Consider the following 16,163-nt stretch of genomic DNA (forward strand, 5'->3'; position numbering starts at 1 on the left):
AAAAATAACGTTTTTTGTATTAAGTCCACATATTTCCAATGCATCATATATATCTCATTCCATTTAGATTGTGCCAAATTTGGTGCGTATTCTGAAGAATCTAATTTTGGGCGGCTACTCCCCGGAGCATGATGTCAGTGGTGTGAGTGATCCGTTTCTGCAGGTGAAAATTCTACGTTTGTTGCGCATACTCGGTCACAATGATGTGGATGCCTCAGAGGCAATGAATGATATTTTGGCGCAGGTAGCCACCAATACGGAAACAAGTAAAAATGTCGGCAACACCATTCTGTACGAGACTGTGCTCTCTATAATGGATATACGGTATGTTTAATTTATCGTCATTAACTAATGAATCAAAATAAAATTTCCTCGAAACATTTTCTAAAGCTCGGAAGGTGGCCTCCGCGTGTTAGCCGTCAATATTCTTGGTCGTTTTCTACTTAACTCCGACAAGAATATTCGTTATGTGGCATTGAATACGTTGCTGCGTACTGTACATGCAGACACGTCGGCGGTGCAACGTCATCGCACCACTATTTTGGAGTGCCTAAAAGATCCGGATGTTTCGATAAGGCGTCGCGCCATGGAACTCTCGTTTGCGCTAATCAATGCACAAAATATTCGTACAATGACGAAGGAGTTGTTGCTGTTCCTCGAGAAGGCTGATCCCGAATTCAAAGCGCAATGTAGTTCGGGAATGATTTTGGCTGCTGAACGTTACTCGCCCAATGCGAGATGGCATCTGGATACACAGCTGAGTGTATTGGTTGCGGTTAGTAGATGAAGCTTTAAAATTTTATAATTTGACTGCAATAATGCAATCTTTGTTATGCAACAGGCTGGCAACTATGTGCGCGACGATGTGGTCTCATCCACCATTCAATTGGTCTCGAGCAGCCCTGTCGCAGAGCAGACATACATAACGAATCGCTTCTGGGAGTCGCTTCAGGTCGCAAATCATTGTGAAGACAAGCAGCCGCTGCTGCAAGTGGCTGTGTGGGCCATTGGCGAATATGGTGATCTCTTTATGTACGGACCAAACGAAGATGGTGCGTAATGAAATTAATATTAATATCAAGTATACATATATTATCATTAACTGCGCTACTCTTGTGCAACATTTAACAGAATTTGAACGTCCGTCAGAAAGCGATTTAATCATCATGTATCATAAGTATTTAACCTCTGCTCAAGTATCAATAATCAGCAAGCAATACGCCTTAGTGTCACTCGCTAAACTCAGCACGCGTCTACAGAATTGTGTAGAGTAAGTAATAAGAAACTAATTGGCTTTTACAATGATATCATCTTCTAATTAATTGATCACTACTTTAGAGAAATTCAGGCATTGATTACCTCATTCGGCAGTCATCTGAATGTGGATTTGCAGCAGCGTGGCGTTGAGTTCACGCAACTATTTGGCACCTACAAGAATTTGCGTCCACCGTTGTTGGAAAAAATGCCACCAATGCAAATAAGTCGCATCTCTTCGCAAAATGGCGAGAGTAGTGGTTCGTATGATGACAACAGTCCCGATTTAATTGAAAACGGCATAGGCATTGGCGATGAACAACAGCTGGGCAAAGAAAACAACATGAATACGATGGGTGACAATACGGTAGGTCAACACTTGCCAAACCAGAAGACTACGCCATCTTAATTAAAAAAATTCGCTTATTTAAATTTATCTGTCTTAGAATATATTGCTGGACTTACTTGGTGGTGCCGATTTGACTTCCCCCACAGCGACAGATTTGTCAAACTCGGTTGCCGTTCAAAAGAAAAACACTAAAAATGCTAACGAAACGTCTAACAATCAAGCCATACTTGACTTGCTCGATTTGGACATCTCAGCTGGTGGTACCACCAATGCGGCAGCTAATATGAATAATGTGCTTGGCCTGGACTTGAGTGTTGGTGTGTCGGCATCAATACCAACGACAGCGGCGACAAATGGCAACGATCTGGCGAGTATAATGCTCACTAAGCGGCAATGTCGGTGGTGGGGGTGGCATCGGTGTCGGCGGCCTGTTAGGCTCGAATAGTATTTTATCTCAGCCAGGCGCTATCCCCGGCAATGCATTGCTCTCCGATTTAGCGTCACCAGTTGTGAATGTTCCAGCCACCAAATAATATTGCTGTGGTAAATATAGTCGATGCATAATTTTTAGACCTCATTTTGACAAATAACTGTTGTTGTTTTTTTTTTATCTTCATTTCTATAGCCTCAAGGTCCCACTTTGACAGCGTTGGATAAGAACGACTTGCTGGTACAATTGGTACCGGTAAGAGGCAACGACTGTTTACAGATATTTATGAGAACAACAAATAATTCAGTCAATACATTGGAACAGTACGTCTTTCAGGTGAGCCGTTAAAAATAAATAAATAAAGCAGAAATTTCGCTAAAAATATCGGTAAAACTTCATTAATTAAGAATAATTTCAGGAAAAAAAAAAATAATGATCGTGTTCTTGTTTTCGTTCGAACCGAAAATTTTAAATTTTTGGTTACAAAATACATAATTCGAAAATTTCACAATTTTCGATTCGTATGAAAACAAGAATACGCCCCTTTTTAACCGACTTCCAAAAAAGGAAAAGGTTATCAATTCGTCGGAATATTTTTTATATTTTTTTTTTATATGATGCCGCATAACTTTGGAACACGTTAACTGATTTTGATACTTCTTTCGGATAGGTAGTGTCTCACAGGTTGTCCCATATTAATTTGCTTTAGATCCGATCCTTTGATCATGAAAAAATTAACGATTTTCCTAAATTTTTTAATATGAGAATTGAAAAGTCGGTTGTGTTTTTTGCTTAAAAACGACTTGTTTAATTTTTTTTTTGCAAAATTAACCGTGGTTTGAAGAAATTGACATAGATTTTCATGAAGCGCTTTAAACAGTGCTATAAAGATCCGCTCAGTGGATTTGGAGATATCGTGTACACCAGTGTGAAAAAAGTCGTTTCGAGAAAAACGCAATAAAAAATGCTTAAGCGCTTAAAACAAAATAAATAAATGAAGCCGAAAAAATATCCGAAGTTCTGAGGCTTGTCGAAAAATAAAGTAAAATTTTCCCGAAAATTTTTGGTTTTGCCCCACAATTATCAACCTGCCCTCGTATACACATGAAGAATATGTATTAAGTTCTACTGCTAATGCATTACAATACATACTATGCAATCTACATTTCGTAAATAACCTCTCTAATTTTCGACATTCTTTCTAATTTCACAGGCCGCAGTTCCTAGAGTATTCACACTACAAATGCTATCGCCTTCTGGATCGGTATTACTGCCGGGTGGTGTTATAACGCAAGAGATGCGTGTTGTCAGTTCGTCCAATGTGCGTATAAATCACAAAATAATCTATCACATTTCCAGTTAGAGATCATTATTGAAAAATTTGTTTCGTAACTTCTTAGGCTACCCTTCGCATGAGGTTACGCATATCATATGTTGTCAATGGACAACCCGTAGCGGAGCAAACGGAAGTTACCGGATTTCCTGAGATCGTACCCGAATAGGATTGATTCAAAATCTAAGAAAAATTAAATTTGCAGTATAAGCATAAAAAAACATGTTAATAGAGCGTCTAAGCAACAAAAAAAAAAAAAGAAAACAAAAAACACAAAAAGATCGAAACTGAAAATGGAAAAACATACAACTATATCCCTCCCTTTGTTCCCTCCTTCGGTCTCCTTGTTCTCTCCTTTCATACAAGTATACTTACATACATGTGTTCTTCGTAAATTACACAAATTATATATTCTTTATAAATATATATTTTGTAATATACATTAACGAAGTAAACAATAAACACAGCCTAAATGATATACATATGTATGTCATTGCGTACTCTGCAACAAACACACAGATATGTATACACATGCATNCAGTTCAGAAGAACTAACATGCTGCTGGCATTGACTATATGAACACACTCTTGCTAGTAACTCGTGACATGTTTTGTGCTCACTTCTCTTTCAAAATGTTGATTGATTGGCAAAATTTCAGTGTGGTGTAGTAAAATAAATAATGTTGATAATGAGAAAGCTCGTTATTTTGTGTTATATTTTGTGAATATTAATTGTTATTTGGCAAAAAAAAAAAACATACAGCTTATGCTGTAGTTAATTTTACTCTTGAAATTTTACAAAATGTTTTATGATACAAGTTTTTTTAAAAAACCTATGCGCTAGTTTTTGCCTACGATTGAAGTTCTTTTGATTGAAAATAGTGTAAAACTAAAGCTAAAAAACTCTGCTTATTTGTACTTTTTGTTTTTAAATATATCTACTAATCTGGCTTAGTTTTACAACTCTGAACATTATGTATTTAAATATATAACTTTTTGAGTTCCATATTATTAATATCTTTTCATCTAATAGATTACTGGCCGTTGCGCTTGTTTCAACTATTATTTTATTATGATTTTAACTTATTTTAAGCTTGATCAGCTAAGAAAAAGCGCTAATGTACTTAAAAATATATAGAGCGAAATATTGCGTAACATTTAAGAGCAGTGGGGTATAAAATCGTAATTAGTATGGAGCAAGTGAACTATTGCATATAATAATGAGGAAATCTAGATAATATATATATACACACATATATATATATATATATAAATTAGTTACTTGCAGATATAGTTATATTAAATAAATACTACATAATTATTAATATATGCATCAAAAATATTGTACGGACATTAATATTATTATTATGACGAGGAAACGATATATTTTATGATTTCCCATGTAAGGCAAAATAAAAAAGTTTTGTTTTAATAAAAAAATGAAAATTGTTTTAGTTTATATTAAAAACAGCACATAGCTAATTGGACTTTCAAGGCTTTCTAATCTTACAGTTACTACATATGTATGCTAAGCTAGTTTATGAAAAAGCATTTGGGTGATCGGACTTTACCAACCAAGCCCCGACAGTCGGGTCTTCGTAACCGAAAGACCAAGACAAGACGAATTTATATCTGAAAAGAGGGTGAGCGACGAGGAAAGCAGAGAGTAACAAGTCGCCTGTACCCGGCAACATGCCTTGTGTACTTCTTCGTCTTAGCAAATTATTGGCGGTTGCTGTGGAAAACGAAAGGTATAATACCAAAAAATATTAACAAAATCGCTCCGAAACGTGGGAAGTACTCTCCAAACATTTCAACCTTACCTTACCTATGGCCTTCAGAAAGCTGTTGTGTGCCTAGACCCAGATCTTAGCATAGAACAGCGCTTATTGCAAACGTAACTCAGATTTTTGGATTATGAAACTTTTTCTCGAGAACACGAATTGATCTAGTAAAACTGAGTATGAGCCATTGGGCCGTATGAATAAAAACCAAGAAATTGCTTTTGCTTGAAATTTCATACCTTTTACTTCAATTTTATTTGAATAAATTGAGTAAAAGGTCTGAAATTTGAAGAAAAAGCAACTACTTATTTTTATTCATACGGCCCATTGTTCGTATGGACAACAGCTATCAAACCTGATATATGCGCTCGCTAGTTTTTTACAAATTAATTTTTGTTCCACACTGTTATTTTTAAAGTATTTTTTCAAATACGGCGAATAGAAGTACTGCATATACCGATATTTTGAATTCTAAAAAATGAAATATGTAATCGATATTTATCGATATCCAAAGTGTACATCACTTGCAGAGAATATAGAAATGTCATGCCAAAACGGAAATAGAGAAAGTTGACAGAAAGAAACGGAAGGATTATTAAAACGAAGTGGTGAAAGGAGTGGCGGAGAAGAACTAAAAAAAATTAACTTTTTTACGAAATTAGATTAGAAAAATCTATAGTTATGTATTCATAGAAATTGTATTTTATAGTATGCACATGAAGGTACCGGTGCCGTGCAAAAATTAACAGGTCGCCTATTAAACATTTACTTGAATTTATAAAAAATTTTGAAAGCAAAGCAGGAATTCGCAAATCGAGATAAGAACATAATTTTGAACTGTGACGGCAGAGCAACAGCCACCTCATACAGCAACAGTTGCTGCTGCCTGCAGCAATTTGCATGGCTTTTGGAAGATACAAGCGTTTTATCTAAGAATTATTCATTATATTACGGGTGGAGGCTATTAGGTGATATATTGCCAGTTTTGCAAACATGACTTCAGCTGTGGATATACAAATTGTTTCGGCACCAAACTTGGATAAAATTGAAAATTTTTTCAAAGATGTTTCTTATCGCGAGACGATTGAATTCAGTGCTAACTTCAATACACGTTTATGCTTGGAACGCCGGCTACGATTACCTTTTTTCGATCCTCAAACACGAGTTGCTCAAAATCACTCGCATCTCTTCATGGACAAACGGCAACGAATGCCGGGGTTCCGGCAAGGACAGATCTACACATATCCGTCAACACGGTGGCGTAAAAGCCGGCGCCAGTATCTAAATAAAATGTACCGGTAAGAAAAATGTTTCTTTATGTGTGTAGGCAGTTGTTTTTAAAATATGTATTTAGTGAACCCGAAGTATTTATTTAACATTCCCTTGCAGTTTCCCTGATCGGCCATTTCAATCTTTGCGTAAAGAACAAGAATCGAGCGTGGTCACTGGAAACGCTGGCACAGCATCTCCTTTAATCGGCTCTAGCATTGGGTCGATGTTTGATTCCGATTTGAATGGGACGCTGCTCGATGAATCGCTATCCTTGGGCGCTGCTGGCGGCGACACATCTGACAGTAAAGACAGTCAGCAATTAATAGTGCAGCAGCAACAACAGCCACCCCTACCAGTCAAGGACGACATGTCGAAAGAATGGTTCTATGATGACATTGAAATGAATGAACTAGATGCCTTGGAAGATCCCAAATCACCTGGCGATGATGAATTAGACTATGATCCGCGCTATGGCACCAAAAAGCGACGAAAGCGTCGTCCAAATAAACGTGAATCAACTACGGCCAGCGAGGGAGGTGGTGGCGGTGGTGGACGACGACGTACCGGCGGTCAGCGCGGTCGAAAATCGGCGAGCTCGTCCACAGCTGCTACCACTGATATATCGCATTCGACTGTGGATACGAATGATGGTAACAGCAGAGGCTTAACAAGTGAACTAACGGCAACACCGACATCAGGTACGACTAGTACTGGTCGGCGACCGCGTGGCACAGGAGGCACGCGGGGACGTCGTCGAACAAAAGGGAAAAATGCAAATGTCTGTGATCCACCCAGTCCAGGTTTGAATAGTGAACCGCCATCTTTTGAGAGCGCTGCTGCGGCTGTTGGTGTATTGGGCGATTTGACAGGAGTTGGTTTGAGTGACGAGCAGGTGGACTTAAGGAATTATCGCAAGTTCCTGTAACAAAGTGGTGGGATTAAAAGCTGTATGGTCCTGTATAGTAATTTAAGTAATCGCATTTTAGAACACAAAAACAAGAATGCAGTTAATCGGTTGTTGGATATCTAATTGTTGAAAAGTCATTTACCTACATATGTTGTTTCTTTACGTTGCACAGCAACAGCATCTTGCACGCTTTTGTATATCGTTTGCTAATAGTATGTAAATTAAAATTAAGATTTCACTATAGATCGGACAAACTTTAGCTTTCTTTGCCAAGCCACAATCTAATTGAATTAGACATACCTTATAAATGGATTTGTTGCACCAATAAAAAAATGAAGCAATTTTTTTTTAAGGTTTATATTGAGAATCGTTTAACGCATATGATATATACTGATGCTTAGTTACTTACGTATTTATTGAATTACACGAAATGAAATTATACCTTTTGTTATAACTAATAAAATTGGGTTTGGAACATGTAACTAATATAATAATAATGGGTTATTTTCGCAGCTTTACGCATGTCTTTGTTATTGTTGCAAAACCAATAGTAGATTTACATAGAAATTTGTTATTATTTTTTAATATGTTATTCACAACAATAGCAATGTTAATTAGAAAAATAAAAACAATGTTACCACTTGTTTATGTAAACTATTTTTATGTTTAGAAATATTGCATTAGATACTTGCAAATAACGATGGATTGTTAAATAACTTTATTTACCATACATAATTTGTATGTGTGTATGCCCGTATGTACTGACATGAATTCGGTTTCTATTAAATATTATGCAGATGTGCAAATAATTGCATGTGTACGCAAATATGTACTATGTAATTATTAAACTTTATATATTTTACTTGCGTGTATATCTGGGTATACATACATCGATATGTGCACATGAACTGCTTGCATATACTTCATTGTTATATAATTTATACATGCGTACATGGCTAAATGTAGGCAATTTACGTGAAATTAAAGAATATATTAGTCTAATGTGTAGAATAATTAACTGAAATCATTAAATGGTGACATATGAATGTACATAAATACATTTCAAACTTATTCTTGTAAAATCTGCAAAGCGGCAAAAATCACGAATAAGATATTAACATATTTGAAGATAATAGATATTTACTAATAGAACTTTTACGAACTTTATGCTCCGGAAGCAATTTTTGAATATATTGTACTGCTATGTATATACATATGTACATATGTATGTATGTATGTATGTATGTAGAATGTTTCAGAATTAAATTTAGTTAGTCCCTGATTTTTTATATGAGGCATTGTAATGCATGTTAAATGAATTTTCACTTATAATATTTATGAGAACAGCTTAGCAATGATACTTTTTTTACACTCACTTGCAACTACATATCGCACATTTGCTGCAATAGTGCCATAATCAAAAAAAATAAATAAAATAAAGTAAAAAAACTTTAGATAAGTACGCAGACCGCTACCTGGCCTTATGATGTGTTAAAATATTCATAGCTGTACCTATTGCCAGTAGCTCACTAGAAGAAAATATGTATTCAAAACTTTAAAGCTGTACTTGTCGAGATTTTAATTGTTTGGATTGTGACACTCTTGAAGCAAATGTGCGATATGTAATTACTTAAGTTTTCTATAAGCGAAGCAAAAGCAACACACAAACATCTATGACTGGCTGTAAATGTTTGTTTCATCACTCACTTATTGTATGTACTAAACGTGCTTTTATGAAAATTATACCAAATCAAATTTAAAATTTGAAAATTTATAATAGAATTATACACAAATTACTCATACAAATAAATATGTATGCACATTTTTGGGTTTCAAATTTATGCCGAATTTCCACTAGGCATTGAAATGACAAAAAATGTATGCCATTTAAAAAAATGTCTTAATGACTTTTTTTTTAATGCAATGACACGATTATTTTTTAATGCCCGACTTTGTCATTTGTCATTTTTGCTATTTAATGCTTAGTGGAAATCCAGAATTATTTTTTAATTTACTTAAAATAAATATTGAAAATACATATGTATTTACTGTTTAAATTTTTGGTGTGAATATTTAAGTCAGCGAATTCCAACTTGTTTTTGAGTCTTATTTACTTAAAATTCTGGCTTGTTCACAATAATTTCGCAAGTTCCGCTGAAAGTATTTTTAATCAATGTAATTTTTTTTAAATTTGGCTTATACATATGTAGCTACAAGTAATTTTTGTATTTGTTAAATTTAATTGTTTTAAATTTTAGGATACGAAAAAAAATTGGGGTCGCTACCAATTTTTGAAAAAAAATTACATTCGAAAACAAGACAAAAATTGCAGAAAAGTATTTAGCACAAATATGCGAGGAAAACTGAATACACACATACATAGATATGTATATTAATACATACATGCATACATATGTATGTACATACTATGTACCTAACAGCATAGCGAATCGAAGCATGTGTGCCGGGCTAATTAATTATATAATAAAACATTTTAATACGGATAAGATTGCAAAATAACTTGCATGCCCTCAATTGGACATCAATATGAATGCATGCATTTGTTATATTTTTTTATGGCCTTATTCATAAAAAAATAAAATAGATTTAAAGAGCGCTATAAATGGACGTGTTGATAAAAATTTTCGATTTATAAAGCGTTAAAGTCTTCTTTAATTTTTATGTAATTGGGTGTTAGACTTTCGAGAAAAAAATATTTCGTAAAAATATTAAATTTATGTGAGTTGGACCGGTTTGAAGATACCTTTAAATATCTCGTTATTTTTTCCGTTGATACATTTTTTTTACAAATCATCTGAGTTAATTTTTTGGGAAAGAATTAAAAAAAAACAAATTTTATTTACAAAAAACTAATGGCCTTATTCATAAAAAATAAAGTAGATTTATAGAGCTCTATAAAGTGACATTTTTATAAAAATTTTCGATTTATAAAACAGTTAAAGTTTTCGTAATTTTGTATGAATTTGGCTGTAAATGTTTGGAGTTATTTTGAAATCGGTCCAGATCACGTAAATCTTAATATTTTTCCGATGGAAAAACAGTACCGATTTTTTATGGGGAGCGACTTGTAGAACTGCTTTATATTTGCATACTGCGCATGGTTCAAACACCTGTACGTAATTATTATACATGGTACCCTATTTCCTTCTTCTGCTTTGAGGAGATTGAGACGGAAAATGGGCATGGCTAGGACTAGATATGAAAAAAATGGTGAGGAAAAACAACAATTATTTACACAAACGTAGAAGTTATAGCTGGGATTTGATACAGCGACCCAAGCCTACAAAGCCAGTAGTCTACCCACTGAGCTTTCATATCTCGTCAGGTTTGGAGGTTATAAGGCCAGTTTTGCATAACTTTAGGGCTGTTAAGGCACGTCTTTCCATTATCCGATTTTGAAAATTTTAAAAATTTGTATGACCAAATGAACCTATCTTGCTTTTTGGGTCAAAGTTGAAAACTAAGGCGCACCCTAATGTACATACATATACATATATGTATATATGTATGTATGTATATACCCTGCAAACCAAAGTTCCCGAAATCGTAACGAAATCTTTAGGAGTGTCCTAATTCTGTAACGATTTTTTTACGATTCTACAAAGAAAATCATCTGAAATGTTTGACACGAACTCATAACGAAATTTCTGTACAATTTCTTAAAGAAAATTATGAAAAAAAAAATTCTTCACATCGCAGCACTGCCTTCGAAATTTCGTAAAGGCATCGAAGTGTGCACAGTTTGTTTCATTTTAGAAAATTCCGCAAAAAATCGGATAAGATCTTTACGAATTGTTTAAGATTTTTCTACTATTCAGAGTACTCTGAAAACATGGTTTGCAGGGTATATATACTATATACATATCTATACATACATATATACTCATACAAATATTTGTGAAATTCTTCAATTATCTCGTAGAAATATTCATTTTTAAAACTACAACGTCATTTCACGTCACTGTCGTCGCGATGTCAACGCTATGGTGTTCCCAATATTGGTGTCGGCGCCAAGAATGATAGAATACAAGATTGCGCCGATCAGAGAGGATTTTTGAGAATAACTTTTGAGTGACGTCACACTGGTGCAATTGCGAGAGAGAAATGCCAAAACGTGAGCAAGAATGGAAGAAGAAGAAAAAATGTTGCAAGGAAAACGTAAACATGTTGCACCAGTGTGACGTCATGCAAACAACGATTCTGTCAAATTCGTTAAGAGAGGAATAGCGGTCCGAGATCGGCGCAACCTTTGTATTCTCTCAATCGTGTGTCGGCGCCACCTATGAATAATTGTGGTCCGAAAATGTTGAATTCTGTTGCAGCAGCAAGCAATAGGGTGGCGGCGACAGAGGCGTTGGCATTAACTGCATTAAGCTGATGACACTCATATTCCGTTGCTGTTTTGGGTTGACAAAAGCAAGCAAATAAATTTAGAAAAATATTTGTCTATTTTAAGGCGCCCAAGCATTAGAATTGCAAACACGCTACCGCTACATACATACATACATACATACATACAAATGCAGCGCTCGCTCATGATTGTCGCCAACAAATGCAAATGCATTGCAGAAATGAGATTAGCGAAGGCGCGTATGATCATCGTGTGGCGCGCGCCATCCATAGATGCGGCAAGAATGCACCACCACGTTTTTGGATCAACATTGCCAAAGTAAAGCCATTTGGCGTTTGCGCTTATTTTTAGCAGGTGCGTCGACAGCGCAGAGGAATTTGTCGACAGTGCGTGTTTTTTTGTTTGAAATTTCTGAAAACAACTAAATAGACTTGAATAGCAACTGCAAAAACTGAGCAAGAACACATGCACATTAGAGTGGTCCAATTTTTGTATGGAGCAAGAAAATGCCATTCTATAAAACGGTTTTTTTCCTTTTGATATTTGAAATATCTATACCAACTTTCAATTTTTTACTGTAACCAATATAGGGTGCTCAGTGACCCTGAAATGCGCTACTGGATCGCTGTGAAACAGGCAAAAATATTGGCGATTCTTATAAAAGGCTACTGTTGCTATGATAAGTGAAGCTTGTGATATTTTTATAGATAGTTTAAATTTGAAATGTCTTTAGGTTGCTTAACCAATTATTTGATAAAAATATGTACACTATACTTCTAGAGTAAAATATTAGCATCATGAGCAGCTCCTAAATTTATACTTAGAAACATATAGTTTGGTATCCAGCAACTCTTTCGACAAGAGGACAAATTTTGCCCCAGGTGCCCCCAAACCCTATCTCGAGAAAAAAAATTTTTTGGACCACTCTAATGTACATACATACATACATACATATGGTAAGTAGTATTCATGTCTGTATGTAGCTCAAGCGTTTGGCCATCATCACCGCCGCCACTCTCTCAGCGCAGCAGTTCAACAAACTAATTGGCATTTGGCGGCGGAACCATAGAATGGATTCTCTAATACTATTTTCAAGGGAGTATTGCTTTGATAACAATGCGAGAGGTTAACAATGAAAACCAAAGCGCTGATCTTTTAAACTTGAAAATTTGCCAAAACATTTGCTTCTTTGGGAATGCGAATCGAAAGCGAAACCGGAATAGATTTAGCGTCGAGCGTTCAACTTCATTCAATGGCTGCTTTCATTACGGTTTTAGGTATGTTAGATGCCAGACACAGTACAAAACGAAAACTTTGACCTCAACATCGCTAAAATGAAGGCCTCGGTGCACCGAACCTCCAAACTCCCCTACGGCAGAAAAAGTCAACAACAGAGGCACGCAGTAGGTGTAACATAGGCACCCACTAACATTCAAGCCTTGATACCTTCTGGTAAGAAAAGTCCGAAGGCTATTTCCCCTTACAAAGACTTGACCAGAGCACAGCCCTCTAACGCTATCCAGCAAAGTCCGACGTACCAATATTGGTATGGCTACTTTTGGTGATCAGGCAGGGTCCGAAGAACTTTGTAACGGCGCATGAATATAGTCCACAGACAAAGTCAATATGTAATTCTGGATCTCGACGTCAAAGTGTGTTGAAAGGCGCAGGTCGCTAAGAACGGGGACGGGTAATGATCCTTCGTACTGGCAACGGAAGTTGGTCCAACCAGCATTGGCAAAAGTAGTGCAACATATGAACCAGGACAACCCAGATACATTCTCATCATTAAAGTACAGACACCGGCTGGTTACATTGGTAAGTAAGTTGTCTGTGACGTGGAGCTGTGTAAGGTTGTATTCGATAAAATATTCTAAGGCTACCCACGAGCTACTCTGAAAAATGTTGATATCCCAAAGCGGGCACAACACTGGAACCAGCGGGAGTATCAGAGATACTTCAAGAGTTTAATTCGAAGAAACGACAAAAAGATGGGTATAGCATCGGAAAGATCAATGTGTACAAAATCTACATAGAGAGTCTACAGACATATTGAATATCCCCCCATCTACCGTGAGATGGATGATAAAATTAAGCTTTTTGTTAGGACAATGTTTGGACAGGTCCGGTAAGGAGTTGTACTCGGAAAGCGGTCAACTTCGTTGGGATGGGTTTTTGTATCTGCAGCTTCTCAGTAGATATTTTAGGCGATACTTATGTAGCTTTTGAGCCTAGGAGAAAATAGTAGGCAAGAGCACTGAAAGTAAAGCCGCGAGTCAGGATCAGCCTCTTTAACTTTGTTTATCTATAAGGTCTTATCAAGTGTAGTGTGTAAAAGGCTAAAGCCCACCGGCTTTAGATCTCGTAAATCGGACATGGATTAATTATTCACTATTCAAAAGAATTGAATTTGATTTCCCAGCAAATTTAATACATACGGTTGTGTGAGGGCTGTTCGATACCAAATAAGGTTTCATAGCCAGAATGACGTCAAACAAGAGAAGAAGAATAGTTTAACATCATACGCTATTGCAGGTCCGATTACTGAAGTTATTACGCATAAATACATACTCCTGTTTTTATAACTGATCCATGCTGGAAAAAAAATTAAGTCACGCGGTGATGTTGTAGTTGTTGTTGTAGCGGCTACTAAGCCCCGCTCGGATCAGCTAGTCCATCAACGTTGTCGTCAGTCTCAGCTAAAGGGAAGCCCAGCAAGTGTGCAACTTCCATTGGGTCTGCCCATAGAGACGATTCCCATTGCAGCCCAATATACTCAAAGCATAGACAGACGGCAGCGTTGCACCGGATAAACTGGTTAATTCGGAATTAGCTCGCGAATTAACTGCAGTTGAATTAGTCCTGCAGCTAATCCTCAAAATTAATGTAGATCAGAAGAATTTCAGGTGCCAACACTAGCCAAAATGACCAGCTGTTGTTTATTGTACAAGTAAGCAAACAAACTAAGCGATTTTGGTCGATCCTCGATTCGAGCGATTGACAATATTTTTTTTATTTGTATTTTATTTATTTCTTTGATTTACATGCATGGTACAATAAAAACAGGTAGAAGCCAAATTGACATCAAACCTACAAAAGTCAAAGTTTTCGGGAGAGTAAAAATAAAAATGAGCGTACGGAAAAATAAAAAAATTACATTTCGCTGGTTGACGTTTTTAAGTAAATTTGAAGTGTTCTATTTATTTATTTTCTTTAGTTAAAATTTGTTAATTTGTATGTTCTTTTCTACTTTTTTTATATATTGAAAGTTTATACCTATTTATAGTACCTGTTTTAATTTTGTATAATATACAAATGTATGTATAAAGGGATATATGTACTAGGCATAACGTTGGGCAATCAATAAAACAACGGAACACAAATAATGATTGCGACATTCCCTGGAATGCATTTTCAATAAGTTTGGCTTTCTCCAACTCTGTCTTGAGTGCTGAGTTTTCACCCTCCAGATTTTCAATTCTTGACTTCAGCAACAGAATTTCGAGTTTGTAGCTGGATTGTTCTAAGTCTCCACTAAACGACTTAAATTAAAAATATTTCTATAAATATATCGCGTTTTAACAATGCTTACTCAGTTTGTGAAGCGCGATCATTTATTAAGCTTTCACAACTTGATTTATGAGTTGCAGTGTTGTTGGAAGGACTTTCCGGCATAAGGGTCATAGGAAGAGCACTTGGCATCAAACGTGCCTTTCCTGTACCTCCTGGTGCATTTATGAAATCTGCTGCTTTAAAATGCTTAACGCACAGCAAGGCATTTCGCTGCAGCTCTACCCCACAGCTGCTTTCCCAACGCTCCTTACGCCGAGGGCATTGAGGCACGTTAAAAAAATTAGTGATGTCTGCATTATATTTAACACCACATAAAAAACAACGCTTCAGGTGCTGCATTTTTAACACATACACTAAGTATAAACCGCACAACACTACAAAAATGCAAATGTTAATTAAAATTTGTTTTTAACGAACATTCAAAAAAAAAACAAACGACATGACATTTTAAGCGTAACGAAATATAGGAAATAAAATAAAATCAAGTTGAAGTTTAAAGGTTGGTTCTCATGAGAGCAACGTCATTTTGGCTTCTACCTGTATTTATGTGCCTTGGTATTTATGTGCCTTGATTTACATGTACATTTTACTTTACTTTTTTCTTTTGTTCAATTTTGTATATCATTTAATCAAGGTACATTGAACAGATAGTATCAGTAGAGCAGCTGATTTGATTTATTTTCAAATTATTTGGTCTCGAAAATGTCAAATATTTTTAATTTTTTCTCACAAAAATTCTGAATTGTTAAAATCCATTTGCATGTGAAACCTTTTTCCATACAAAACAAGCGATTGAATAGCAGCTTTTGGAACGTTCGCCCAACTCAGCAGCACAACCGCTGATTACTGGCCCTTGTAAAGGATGGATCAATGCTTCGAGAAGCAAACA

The 16,163-nt window shown here is 35.8% G+C and overlaps 2 protein-coding genes across 2 annotated transcripts in view; both read left to right on the forward strand.

Annotated features, from left to right (window-relative positions):
* The window catches only part of LOC108358941 (AP-1 complex subunit gamma-1-like), an 11,464-nt gene extending 7,843 nt beyond the window's left edge, over positions 1-3,621 (forward strand). The window contains 11 exon segments of the mRNA XM_017610469.1: positions 68-324; positions 391-775; positions 842-1,052; positions 1,132-1,270; positions 1,339-1,621; positions 1,701-1,982; positions 1,984-2,121; positions 2,123-2,146; positions 2,229-2,369; positions 3,247-3,354; positions 3,434-3,621. Of these exon segments, the coding sequence (XP_017465958.1) occupies positions 68-324; positions 391-775; positions 842-1,052; positions 1,132-1,270; positions 1,339-1,621; positions 1,701-1,982; positions 1,984-2,121; positions 2,123-2,146; positions 2,229-2,369; positions 3,247-3,354; positions 3,434-3,535 (2,070 nt within the window). The 3' untranslated portion in view covers positions 3,536-3,621.
* A 2,119-nt stretch (positions 3,622-5,740) lies between these two features.
* On the forward strand, positions 5,741-8,756 carry tth (toothrin). The gene is made up of 2 exons (XM_017610471.1): positions 5,741-6,448; positions 6,540-8,756. The coding sequence occupies exons 1-2, from the start codon at positions 6,144-6,146 to the stop codon at positions 7,345-7,347; spliced, it is 1,113 nt and encodes a 370-aa protein (XP_017465960.1). The 5' UTR covers positions 5,741-6,143; the 3' UTR covers positions 7,348-8,756.
* Positions 8,757-16,163: the final 7,407 nt, after the last annotated feature.

The sequence above is a fragment of the Rhagoletis zephyria genome, unplaced genomic scaffold (genome assembly GCF_001687245.7).
Source record: "Rhagoletis zephyria isolate East Lansing unplaced genomic scaffold, Rhagoletis_zephyria_1.1 Rzeph_scaffold_00317, whole genome shotgun sequence".
NCBI classification, from domain to species: domain Eukaryota; kingdom Metazoa; phylum Arthropoda; class Insecta; order Diptera; family Tephritidae; genus Rhagoletis; species Rhagoletis zephyria.